The sequence below is a fragment of the Olea europaea genome, chromosome 10 (genome assembly GCF_002742605.1).
Source record: "Olea europaea var. sylvestris chromosome 10, O_europaea_v1, whole genome shotgun sequence".
In the NCBI taxonomy this organism is placed as follows: domain Eukaryota; kingdom Viridiplantae; phylum Streptophyta; class Magnoliopsida; order Lamiales; family Oleaceae; genus Olea; species Olea europaea.
In genome coordinates this window covers 12,285,170-12,298,484 of record NC_036246.1, presented here as the reverse complement: position 1 = coordinate 12,298,484, position 13,315 = coordinate 12,285,170, and the positions used below count along the sequence as shown (strand labels likewise).

The 13,315-nt window shown below is 35.4% G+C and overlaps 2 protein-coding genes across 14 annotated transcripts; both read left to right on the top strand.

Annotated features, from left to right (window-relative positions):
• The first annotated feature begins 840 nt into the window (after positions 1-840).
• On the top strand, positions 841-6,688 carry LOC111401253 (uncharacterized protein At5g43822). 10 transcript variants are annotated; one of them, XM_023028908.1, is made up of 8 exons: positions 841-1,055; positions 1,698-1,794; positions 2,965-3,098; positions 3,185-3,303; positions 3,755-3,934; positions 4,494-4,550; positions 5,301-5,371; positions 6,222-6,688. In XM_023028908.1, the coding sequence occupies exons 3-8, from the start codon at positions 2,967-2,969 to the stop codon at positions 6,317-6,319; spliced, it is 657 nt and encodes a 218-aa protein (XP_022884676.1). In that variant the 5' UTR covers positions 841-1,055; positions 1,698-1,794; positions 2,965-2,966; the 3' UTR covers positions 6,320-6,688. The 10 variants fall into 10 exon arrangements, with proteins under 10 accessions (XP_022884676.1, XP_022884670.1, XP_022884673.1 ...); XM_023028902.1 differs by having other exon boundaries at positions 2,965-3,116; XM_023028905.1 differs by having other exon boundaries at positions 2,954-3,116.
• A 1,347-nt stretch (positions 6,689-8,035) lies between these two features.
• On the top strand, positions 8,036-12,103 carry LOC111401251 (U-box domain-containing protein 44-like). 4 transcript variants are annotated; one of them, XM_023028899.1, is made up of 5 exons: positions 8,051-8,311; positions 8,867-8,943; positions 9,094-9,665; positions 9,769-10,078; positions 10,334-12,103. In XM_023028899.1, the coding sequence occupies exons 3-5, from the start codon at positions 9,105-9,107 to the stop codon at positions 11,914-11,916; spliced, it is 2,454 nt and encodes an 817-aa protein (XP_022884667.1). In that variant the 5' UTR covers positions 8,051-8,311; positions 8,867-8,943; positions 9,094-9,104; the 3' UTR covers positions 11,917-12,103. The 4 variants fall into 4 exon arrangements, with proteins under 4 accessions (XP_022884668.1, XP_022884667.1, XP_022884666.1 ...); XM_023028898.1 differs by having other exon boundaries at positions 9,051-9,665; XM_023028900.1 differs by lacking the exon at positions 8,867-8,943 and having other exon boundaries at positions 8,036-8,311.
• Positions 12,104-13,315: the final 1,212 nt, after the last annotated feature.

The following is a 13,315-nucleotide window of genomic DNA, read 5'->3' as shown; positions in this document are numbered from 1 at the left end:
TGGTGGTGCCGGAGATGACTTCGACAGGTGGAAAGTCGTTTTGAGGGGTTTGGGGAAGAAGGAGATGAGGTGGGTGGTTGTGGTTTTGCTTTATGATTTTTTAATTTTTGATTTAATAGGGAAAATGTATTATGTTTAGAATGTCCTTATCTTATTTTGAAGAAATTATTAAATTTTTAATTCCTGGGGTCAACTGATGATTTTTGAGGTCAAGTTAACGAAAATTGTCAATTTAGACTTGAGCTGCACATTTTTTAAAGATTTGATACTTACGGTGGTATAAATGAAAGGTTTGGGCAAAGTTTGCTAATAAACGAAAGGTTTGGTACCTCGACTACAATTTTTCCAACTTAATCTGATATGTGACCGATGAATAATTTGTAACCTATAAAATTTTTGGATTCGTGATAAAAAAATATTTCGTGACCTATAAAATTTTTGATCTGTGACCGAGAAATAAGTTACAACTAATAATTTGATAAGCTTTGACTAAAAATTAATTTATGACTAATTAATTAAATAAATGTGACCAAATATTGTGACTTAAATATATTAAATTAATTAAATAATTAATTCATAAATAAATTTTAATAAAAATCTAATTTTTGAATTGTGAAACTTGTTTTTTTAATTTTAAAATCTACCATACTTAGCCCCTATTTGTTTCTTATTTTTAGAAGAACGAGAATGAAAAATATAATCGTTATAAATTTCATATAAAGATACAAATTTAAATTTAATAACTTAATATGATAAATAATAATCATATTTTTCATTTTAATAAAAAAAAATACTCTCGCTTGTAAAATTTTCCCTACAAAAAATTGAAGCCATTATTATCCCAGTCCGATTCCCCACATTCAGACATTTCGTCCTCCCCTCTCTCTAGTCTCGCTCGAGTCCTCGACGTCTCTGGCTATCAGCCCCTGCTCTAACTGCTCCGGTCAGTCTCGCCAATTTAGTCATCTCCGATCACTTCTCCTCCTCCTTCGCCTACTCCAAGTGCACGGGTGGCTGGGTATGAGGCGGTAATAATCTCCAACAGCAGGCGGCAAGTAAGAATCTTCTCTCTCTGCTTTTCAATTTTCATTATCATATTTTGTGGAATTGGATTAGGACCCATATTCTAGATGATTTATTTTTTGGATTGGTTCATGTATAGTCGATGTTATTATGACTATTGCCTATTGGTTGCAATTAGAAATTTAGAGTCAAGAAATAATTAAGTACTAAGGAAAGAAGGAAATGGGTTAGCTTAATTTTGTGATCAGGAATTACTGCAGAAACGATTTGGAATTGAGTACGAGATTGCCTGGGCATATTGATGTCCACAAATGTGTATATATAGATTTTAATGCATGAAGGGTTGTGAGTCAAACAAAGGCAAATGGATTTATTATGATATATATACATGTATACCCACCAAATAATTATTCAAATTGGTAAAGGAATTGAAGTCGATGAACAGGGAAAAGAAATGCTTTTGGCTTAATTCTAATTAGTGTATGTATCTTCAATATATGGAAAGAAAAGAGAAGGGTTTTAAGGGTTGAATGGCCTTAGTGATCTTGCAGAGATGTTATTTATGACAAATAAAAGTAAGTTATATTCATTGGTTTACAAGCTTTTGACTTTAACGTTAATTCTACTAGTTGCTACTGTTACTACTGAGAAATTTTTACCGTCATTAAATTCAGGCCAAAAACTCAAAGTCTGGACTTGATTAAATTGCGCTCGCACTGGAAAATATTTCTGGCTCCGTCTCTGTGCAGCTGTGCTATTATTTACATTCAGGTAAGATACACAGTTTCAAATCCATTATCACAATTTCTTGTGCAATTTCTGTATTTTTTGAAAATTTTTAATTGCAGCTTGGAATTTATAAATTGGGACAAGAGTTGCATGTTGTTCGTACGGATGGTTTTTTTTGTCTCTCCATTATTTATGTTTCCATTTTTTAACTATTAGATTGTGATTTGGTAAATGAATTCAGGATTAATGTTTTAAACAATGTATAAAATAGTTATTTAAAGGTCGTGAATTATTCAATCCATGCACAGACTTGTTCATTTCCAGAATTCAATATCATATGTACGCATTAGTTTCTGTGCAAACATAACAAACTTTCAACAGTTTTGTCTATTCCCGTTAATTCCAGAATTCAGTTTTGCTAGGTCCTGTTAATTTCACCAAAATGTGAACTTGTAGTAATATTCAGCAAAATCTAATTCCAACAGAACTGGATGGTTTTGTATTGCACTTCGAACTCTTGGTTCTCATCCAAGTTAAGACAGGCTCCAAGAATTGTACTGACAGTTTCTGCCTGCCCCTAAATTGATGGAACAAGGAATTCATCTATGATCTGGTCCAATAGACTTTATTGGGTTAAAAGTAGTTATAGCCATGCTACTTTGAATGAAATTTTATGTTGATCATTAAACTTTATTTTGTTCAAGCTGATAACTTAGCTGTATGGTTATTTCAAGTAGATCACTGAATTTTATCTTTGCTGACAATATGATCATTCCATCCATGCCTGTTTTTACAATTAAACCATAGGCAAGTTGGCAAGCGGTGTAATTAACTATAACTTTTTAGATCACAAAAGCAAGTACAACACTGAATCTATTACAAGGTACTAATGGTTGCATGATAGGATAAAAGAGCACGTTTGTCTTAGTTTAAAAGAAAAGAAAAGTTACTTTTACAGTTTTACGTAATTTTTGTTTTAAATATGTTTAAATAAATTACTTTCTTTATTTCTAAATTAAAATATTACTGATTTTTGAATAACTTTATTTCCAATTCTAATTAATAAATATTTATTTATAGTGAAACTGATTTATTATATACTTTTGAGAAAACATTTTAAGCTTAGCCATTTGAGTAAAAATATAGTGCAGCTCTACCTTGAGCTGAGTTCATTGAGTTAGAGATCATTCGGTTTTCGAAGATATATTACAGATATGGAGGCTGTGGTAAAAAAGTACCAGCAGAAGTACAGAAAGGTCAAAGATGAAATGGGTAGCTGGGAAGAGCTTCAGGCTAGATTACTTTCACAATTCTCAAACGCCTCTTCCATTGTCCAAAGATTACAGGTCCTCTCTACCACACATGTATGTATGATACATTAGTTGCATCTTTTCTTATTTTGCCAGAGTTTTAATTATTTTCAAAGTTTTAGGTGATTCATAAATCTAGAAACTATGGTGGTTTGAAATGTGTTGAGGGCATTGAAGGTGCTGTGTTGGCGAAGCAAATGGAGTCTCTGCAAACCATCTTACTGTCTATGAACAAGACCTTGTAATTCTTTCCTCTTTTATTCCGGAACACTGTTTCCAATTTCTGTGCCCATAAAAAATTATATAATAAGACCAAAGAAGAACTTTAAAGATATCATTCGTATATGTTTGTCTTTATTGAAGTTGCAAGTTTGTGGCCTTTGAATTCAGTTGATAATAGAAGATCACTATGCTCATTTCTTTAAGTTTTTTATCTTCTTCTTCTTCTTTTAAATTTGAGTATTTCATTTCCCATCAGCATTATAACCAATCATGATGGGACTTAGCTGTAATTTTTTCTGTGATTCGACGGTTATGGTGCGCACTTGTGATCAATCATTATTGTAAATTGTTCACAACCAGGATGTAGTTTGTTTGTTAACTTGTGGAATTTAGAATCATATTTGTTTACTGGCAAGAAGTTGATTTTCCTTTTGACATTTCATTTTTTGGTCTTGCTGACTGAAATCAAGGGAAGATTTTCATGGGGTAGTCTTATCAATCGAGAAGATTGTCCGTGATAGCAGGCAGTTAGTAAAAGGGGGGTCTGCTCAATTAGCCACAAAACAGCTGAAGCAGCAAATCGGTGTGAAACCAAGTGTTGCGGATTGTTTGGATGGACTTAGACTTCTTGAAGAGATGCACCAATCTGAGTATGGACATGTTAAACTCTGCAAATCTCCAATTTTTTATTATCTTTTCCTCATTTTGATGACCGAAATGGATAACAAATGCGGCCACTCCTAATACCAACATGTGCATTTATTCTGCAGAAATGTGTATACTGTTTACCGTAATACCATGCAATGCAATGTTACGCATAGTTTACTAGAGGTTACTGTAACAGACTCCCACCCGTCTCATTACAAATAGAAATTGGGACTTAGTGTTATCCATACAACCTTCATGTATAAAGATGTAAGGTCTGAAAATTTGAACATTGAAGTTTAATAACGGATTTCTTATTTTTCCTGTGTTCTATTAAAATTAAACTTCAAGCTACCTATTTAAAGTTGGTTTTATGTTTATTGTTTGACAAAAATGAAAATTGGCATCCTGATAGAGCTGTCAAATGACAATACCTGCATTGACATGGCCAGAAAATGTGCGGCCACACGGCCTGTGCCAGGCTGGCCCATCCTGTAACTTTGTCTTTGATATTGAATTGAGTCTAAAGTTTTTAAAACACGACTCACCTACATCCTAATGCAGGTACCATCTTAAATTATCTGTGGTGTCAGCACTTCCTGAAATTGCGTTGAAACTCAGGTATGGAAAGATTAGGCTCTTCTTGGTATCATCCAATTTTTGCCCTCTTATTTTCCCTTGGAACATCAGTCTGAAGACACATCCTTTGTTCTGCACAAGCTCCTCTCAATCAGAAAGGGTAGCGTAGGTTTTTATTGAAAAATAATATCTTAATTGAACATAATGGCTTTTGGCTTTATGTAATGACCTCGGTGTTTGGGACTGTGACAAGTTTGTTTGGGTTGATGTTTAATTTCCAACTCCAGCTTGAGGTTTTGTAATGCTAACCAACTTATAAGAGAAGAAAAAAATTTGAATTATGCATTACTCAAAATTATGGATTCACTTCTAATGGTGCATAATTTAATGAATTCCTAAACTCTGAACTCTGATGTTACCATATTCTACTGTTGCTGATTTAAGGTGTATCTTTCATCATTGATTATCAAAGTCCATATCCAGTTGGAATTTATTTGATATCACACGAGTTACACCTCAGTAATTTTTAAATATTTATATGAACAGCATTATAGATATAGAGTTTGGAACTCTTCTATTACTTGGAATATTAGCAAAGGAGTACAATAAATCGCGCCGAGAAAGCGGAAGCAGGCTTCCTTAAAAGTTTTGCCCCTTTTTCTTTTGCTATTTGCTACTGTTAATGGTTTTAATGCTGGTAGTTCAATTGCTTCTTCTGTTGTATACTTGTTCTGCTGAATGCACTCTTTTTTCTGAAGTTTATTATTGCATTATGTTATGATTTCATTGCAGTGGTGGTGATGGTGATCTTGATGCACTTCGGCAACTCCTGGTTGATCAACCTAATATTCCCAGAGAAGAAGGTAGATTAAAATTATCTGGTGAAACTTACATGGATAAATATATTACTTGAAATATGTACTTGAAGCATATTTTGATAAAAAATGGTTGACACTTTAAGCATGAAAAGAAATTCCGGGCAAATATATTCATCCTTAAGTATTTTGACATGTGCCTATGTGGGATCAGGAACCATTGAGTTGTGTTTAGTTGCATTATGTGGAATAGCATGTAATAACTACTTGCAGCTTTATGCTTTTCAAACAATTTGAGTATTTTGCTAGAATTGCAATGCCCGATCACCTTATGGGACTTGTAACAATATGTAAAACATTAGAATTCTTCTTTACCATTTTTTAACCTTTTGATGCGGTTCCTGTGTCTAAGATGCAATCTGAGTTTGACGGTTTTGGCCTCAGCAGGACAAGTTGTTTTATCTGGTTGCTATTCTGATAGTTACCTTTTCCTTTGCAGTGCAATTAATATTTGATATGGTTTTTCCTGAAGAAATCTGTTAAAGCATTCTACTTCTACATGTCAATCACTGCATGCTGAAAATCTCTTTATGTTACCTAGAATGAAGATGGGGGGATCTTCAAATGGTTATGCAGATCCATTCTCGATAAATTATTTCATCAATACTAAAAAAGCAGTGATATTGCAATGTCCCAATAAATTATTTCATCAATACTAAGAAAGTAGCGATATTGCGATGTACCATTAACACTATAAGGAAATGTTATGTTTAGAGATGTTGACTGCTTTTCTTAGCCAGTTCATTATCAAAGTTATAATCTGTTGCTTCTGATCATTTGACATACAAACACATCATATGAAATAATGAGGAACCTAATACTGTTGAATGCAAGAAAGGCAAAGCGCATAGAGTGATAATGGCAATGCCAGGACTGCACACGAGGCATGTGGCTAATACACGCTCCAATTGGACAGTAAATTTCGTCAAAAGCTAAATATGAGTGAAAGGCCGGTAGCAAACAAGTACTGCGAGAGAAAGAGGAAAAGAACTTTGAAAAAGGAGGAAAAGATTGCTTGAAATTGTCAGGAGGAAAGCGAATGGAAGTTGGCGATGCGTCCCGATTGGATGTGGAACGGTGATTAGCCGGTTCGTCTATCGACTCTGTGGCTAATATGTGTGCAACAACACAAAGTTGAGTTAGAGGGCATGGCTAGCCTCAGGGGATGAAAGGCTGTGGGTAACATGCCCAGGACCTGGTGCTGGCTAACTTGTTTTGTTCAAAGATTTCTTCCAATGCTTTCAGGGGAGCGAGTTGTCAGTTCGTAAGAGAAGAAGATTCGTGTTTCCTCTAGTGCCAACCAAGAAAAAAAACTGTTATTCCATTGGAGGTATGCCTGCACCAAATGAGCACAAATTATAAACGGGTTAAAAACTTTGTTGGCCATCGAACTTACAAGATGTGACTTGAGTCGCTGAATTCATTCATACCATGTGACTTGTGAAATAGTTTAAGTATTCTGTAGGTAAATTCAAAATTTTTTCTTTACTTTTTAATCATACATTTTTTCAAAAAATTACTATTTCAAAGTTTATTTTTCACTAAAAACTTATTTTAATGATTGTCAAATAGGTAACTACTAGTGTCATCTTACTAAGTCGTTCAATCACATAAACAACTATAAATACTTCACAAAGTGGTTTAAATTTATAATTGTATACTTGAATAGTGACGTAATAGTAACAATTTTATAATAGTGATGAAAATGATTTTGAATCAAAAATTTTAACCTGATTTAAATTTATCAGTGGTCACTCAACTTTATATTTAGTGTCATCATGATCATTTAATTTGTTTGTTTGTTTGTTTTTTTTACCATGATTATTCAATTTGATTTTATTTTACTATAACCATTCAATTTCATAAAACGTTTCATCATGACCACTAAATTTCATATAACGTTTTACTATGATCACCCAACTTCTTTTCACCATTTTTACTAATTGTATAAGAGGTAAAACAGTAATGTTGCATTATAGATAAAATAAATTTTTTTTAAAAAAAATAAAATTTTATTTTAAAAAATATAATAAAATAAGAACTTATTTTATAAAAATGGTACTTATAAAAATTAAATAAAATAAAACTATTTTATCTAAAAAAAATTTTATTCTATTTTTTAAGTAACATTTCTTAAAATAAGTTTTTATTTTATTATTATTTTATATATAATGCAAAATTACTGTTTTACTCCTTTTAAAATGAGGTTGAATGTCCATGATGAAACGTTTTATGATATTGGTTAGTTATGGTAAAATAAAATCAAATTGGATGGTCATAAAATGACCATGATGAAATAAAATTAAATTGACTAGCCATGATGATACTAAGCCTTTGTTTGAGAATCATTCTTCTAAAAATTCATTTTTAATTACACATTTTTTAATAAAATAATATTACACTTACACTAAAATTTTTTTCTTAATTTTTAATCACATATTTTTCATCAATTTACTATTTAAAATGAGGCTCAAACAAAGACTAATTGCTAAATATAAAGTTTAGTGTCCATTGGTATAATGGTATCGAGAAGAAAAATAATTGATGGAGAAGTATGAACATAGAGTTTGAAAGCAGTGCATGTACGTATTACGTCCACAAACATCCTTGCACAGTACGACGATGACTAATATTTCTCAGTCAACTTTTTACCACAAAGATTTTTAAACTACGAGAAAGATTTCTGTTTTTTGTTCTCATTACCCTTCTTGCTTTCAGCTTCTGACATCGCATTCTCCCCTTTCTTTTCTTGCCCCATTTTTCCCGTCTCCTCTCGCACCTCGATGGGACAACCATGGAACAATCAACAGTATTAAATTACCATTTTCTTCTTCTAGTTTGCCAATTTCTTGAAAAGATTTTAATGCCGATTTGAAATTAGAAGATTTTCCCATAAAGTCCTTGAAGGTTTCCAAGAATTTCCATCAGGTAATTGTTCTGATTTCTTTGATTTACGTTTTCAGTGAATTGTAGTTGAATTTTTTAAGAAATTAAAGAGTTTTGAGATGGATATTGGTCTTGTCTTGAACTCGATTGACTGGCCGAGTTGTAAACTATTGCACTAGATGAAATAATAGTGGGAATTGATAATCATAGGTAGTTCTTCAAATTGCTTTGCTTACACTTTTAAAATATTCAAGTTTGAATGAGAGCCAAGGTTTTCTTATGAACCTAATTGCTTGTATATTTAAAATTTTCATATTATTAATAATTAGAACTGGGAATGATTCAACTAATCCTGACAGTGAGTTCGGGAAATCAATGTCTTGAAAGGGAATAAAATTGCTGATCTTTGTTTCAATGTTCTTCTTCTCTTGGTTTTTGTGGCTTAGTAAATTTCTAGTTTTCAAGTAGAGTGAATCCCGTTTCTCCATCTGTTCAATTGTTCAAGCATCCTCAATTTTCTTCTTTTCACGTGTTGCATACTTCTCTACTTTTGCCATATCTTTTCCTTATGATCTGTTTTTGGCCTGAAAATTGAAGGGAAAAGATGAGAAGGGACATTGTTGTGATAATCTAAAGTATCACTTGTGTCGAGCAGCAGCCTTGAGGGGTTTGAGGTTGTTTCGTCAGTCATTATCAGTTCTGATAAACTATGTTTCAACTTGTTTTCCTTTTAAAAGCCAAAGAAATATTAATGAAATGGCAATATTTGCATGTTATCCAGAAGGAGGCTGGAATCAGTAAGAACTAAATTGCTTTCTTGACAGAATTGAATTTTATGGCTGGAAGCTGGGATGGAAGGTACGACATTAGTGGTCAGTCCGATGACAGCTACCTTTCTGAGAAGCTACGAGTTGAGCCCATTTATGATGCATTCATATGCCCTTTAACGAAACAAGTAATGAGAGATCCTGTAGCCTTGGAAAATGGCAGAACATTTGAAAGAGAAGCCATTGAGAAATGGTTCAGGGAAAGTAGGGAAAGTGGAAGAAAGCTCGTCTGCCCATTAACACTAAATGAGTTAAGGAGCACGGAACTAAATCCAAGTGTTGGTTTGAGGAATACGATTGAAGAATGGAATGCCAGGAATGAAGCTGCTCAGCTTGACATGGCTCGAAGATCATTATCACTGGGCAGCCCGGAGATGGAGAGTGATATTCTACAGGCTTTGAAGTTTGTCCAGCAGCTCTGCCAGAAAAAGGAGTCCAACAAGCATGTAATCCGTAATGCTGAGCTGACACCTATGATTGTTCATATGCTGACTAACAGCAGTCGTCGAGTTCGCTGCAAGGCTCTGGAAACCCTTCATATTGTGGTGGAGGAAGACATTGATATTAAGGTTGTCAAATGGTGAAAATTTTTTATTTTGCATTTTACTCGTTAATCTTAGTTCCAGTTGCCTTTGTTCCTTCCCTTTTGATTTTCTGTTACTAGTTTTGCAGGAAATGATGGCAGAAGGGGACACTGTACGTACAATAGTTAAATTCTTATGGCATGAGCAATCCAAAGAGAGAGATGAAGCAGTTTCGTTGCTGTATGAGCTCTCCAAATCTGAGAAATTGTGTGAAAAGATGGGCTCAATCAATGGAGCAATTCTCGTATTAGTAGGAATGTCAAGCAGCAAATCGGAAAATCTTGTCACTGTTGAGAAGGCTCATAAAACACTGGACAATCTGGCAAAATGTGAAAGCAACGTCAGACAAATGGCTGAAAATGGAAGATTGCAGCCTCTTCTGACATTCCTACTTGAAGGTGCTTTGCTGACCTTAATACCTTTGTGTTTTCATAAAATCTTCTGTCTTTTTATACTACTCGATTGCCAGCTGTTTGATTGACTTAGAACTTTAAGTTTCTATAATGAGATGGTATTTTCATGGGCATCTGTGGTACCATTAAGTTCTGTGTTGGGGGGTTTTTTTTTTTTCATTTTGGGTTGGAGTGGTCAGTGGTGGGGGGTTGGGGATCTGCATAAGATGGAAAATAATATTTTTTCATGAACTATTCCAGGCTCTCCAGAAACGAAATTGTCAATGGCTGCACTCCTTGGCGATCTGGTTCTAAACAATGATGTGAAAGTCTTTGTTGCTCGGACAGCTGGTTCATCTTTGATCAATCTCATGAAGACTAATGATATGCCATCCCGAGAGTCTTCTCTTAAAGCTTTAAATCAAATATCATCGGATGAGGAAAGTGCCAAGGTCTTGATAGAAGCGGGTTTACTTCCCCCCCTTGTCAATGATCTCTTCAGAGTCGGTGCCAACCAACTGCCCACACGGCTGAAAGAAGTTTCGGCGATGATTATTGCGAATGTTGTGAATTCGGGTTATGATTTTCATTCTGTCTCAGTTGGACCAGATCACCAAACTCTTGTATCGGAGGAAATAATTCATAAACTTCTGCATCTCATTAGCAACACTGGCCCTGCGATAGAGTGCAAGCTTCTTCAGGTTCTTGTAGGGCTCACGAGTACTCCAACAACTGTTTCCAGTGTTGTTTCTGCTATAAAAAGTTCTGGTGCTACTATTAGTTTGGTTCAGTTTATTGAGGCTTCACAGAGGGATCTGAGGGTTGCTTCCATAAAACTTCTTCAGAACCTCTCTCCACACATGGGGCAAGAGCTAGCCAGCTGCTTGTGTGGTAAATCTAGTCAGCTCGGCAGCCTAATCCAGGTCATATCGGAAAACGTTGGAATAACCGAGGAGCAGGCTGCAGCTGTCGGGCTTCTGGCCAATCTTCCAGAAAGAGACGTGGGCCTCACACGTCATATGGTATATGAAGGTGCCTTCCAACTGTTCATTTCCAGAGTAATTAGGATAAGACAGGGGGAGACTAGAGGCAGCCGCTTCATGACCCCATATTTGGATGGGCTTGTTAAGGTTCTAGCAAGGATTACATTTGCCTTGTCTGAGGAATCGGGACATATGCTCGCACTTTGTAGTGAGCACAATCTTGCATTACTCTTCATAGAACTTCTACAGGCCAATGGGTTTGACAATGTACAGATGGTATCTGCTATGGCTTTAGAGAATCTATCCCAAGAATCCAAAAACTTGACCAAACTGCCAGAGATTCCTGCTCCTGGATTTTGTGGATCTATCTTCCCTTGTTTCAGCAAGCCATCATCTTTCATAACGGGATCATGTAGGGTCCACAGGGGGACATGTTCCCTAAAAGAAAGCTTTTGTCTCTTGGATGGACAGGCCGTAGACAAGTTGGTGGCTCTTCTGGACCACACCAATGAGAAGGTGATCGAAGCATCACTAGCAGCCTTGTCAACTTTGTTAGATGATGGGGTTAATATCGAGGAAGGAGTTCAGGTGTTGTTAGAAGCTGAAGGTATCAAGCCTATAGTTGATGTTTTACTTGAGAAACGGACAGAGAGTCTGAGGAGGAGGGCAATTTGGGCAGTTGAGAGACTCTTGCGAAATGATGAGATAGCCTATGAAGTTTCCGGTGATCAAAATGCAAGTACAGCCCTTGTGGATGCTTTCCAGTATGGGGATTATCAAACACGACAGATTGCTGAGCGTGCCTTGAAGCATATCGACAGGATTCCCAACTTCTCTGGTATCTTTGCTAAAATGGGATAATTCGAGGTAGTTTATTGCTTTTAGTACCATGCATAGTTGTTTCTTCCCTTTCTTGCTGAGTTCTTTAGAGAGTGCAAGTACATTATATCGATTGTTTATGTTGTAACATAAATTTTAGATTATCATGTTCAAAGTTTTAAAGAAACATTTGGCGCTGAAAAATCCAATATTACATCTGCTACAAGCATGGAGTCTGAGTTAATTAAGAAAGAATTCTGATAATATGTTTCAACTCCACCAAATCTGCTGCTATTAAGATACAGTGAAGCTTGGTGTACATTCTATTTGACTGTTTCAAAAAATAGTTGCCCTTTCATCGAATACATTTTTGTCCGACACTTTTTTCTGTTAACAAAGTAGTACAATTCAATGGACAAGTGGCAAAATCCATTAAGATATGATATGAAGTTTCTGTTAAAATCGAAAATGATCCCAACAGGAAACTACCCTGCCAGAGAAACTGCGACAAAGATGTACCCACTGACTTGGTCAGGCAAGACCAAGTGTCCAGATCACGTTCCTCAAAGGAGGTTCTCGTGTCAGACATCGTCACGAAATCAAAAGTTGTCCCGGATATTTTGAACATCTCGACCCCAAATATAAGGTATTTATTGACGATAAATGCAGCATTCAAATACATTGAGGGCATTTGGATGTATCGAACCTTACAAATCAATTAAGATACGTAAGATCAAGCTCCCATAGCTTTCTAACTGCTTTGTTTTTCTGCCTATACGATCGTCTCCCCACACCACGAGACAGAAATCATGAACAGCCTACTGTTACAAGATATAAATTTGGGATTGTACTCGCGAACGGTGAACTCAAGGTGGGTATGGAATCGTTTGTGTTGATCTCGATTTTTGTACCTCTCTGTCATATCCAGCAAGCTTGTCGCGGTCTGAGTAAACATAGAACGTCCCATTACATAAAACACCAGAAAAAGCCACCCCAAAATCTGATGTAGCCCCTGGATTTTGATCCATTTATTTGATACAAAATCATATATTTCCCCAGAATCTAATGCTCGTCCAAGACCTGAGGCCTCCCACAGCAATCAATAAATCTTTGTTTTCAATTTTTTCTTCAATATTTTTTTTTCTTTGCCTTGGCATGATATTGGGCAACAATGTAATATGATATTCGTCAAAAAGGGTGTCCAGATTGGCGTCTCCAGTGAAAGTCTGAGGATCCTCATAGACATCTGATATGCCACCAACCCTTGACACGTTAAATGTCTGCCCTATCAGTTTTGCTGATTTCTGATGATTGAACAATCATGACTAATCTCGGAAATTCCTAAAATAGGCGACATTCTAGTGGAATTCATGGATGCAGCTTTGCTCCATGATGTAGTCGAGGGGCTAAAGACCAAAACTCCTTCGTGATTCTTGAATGA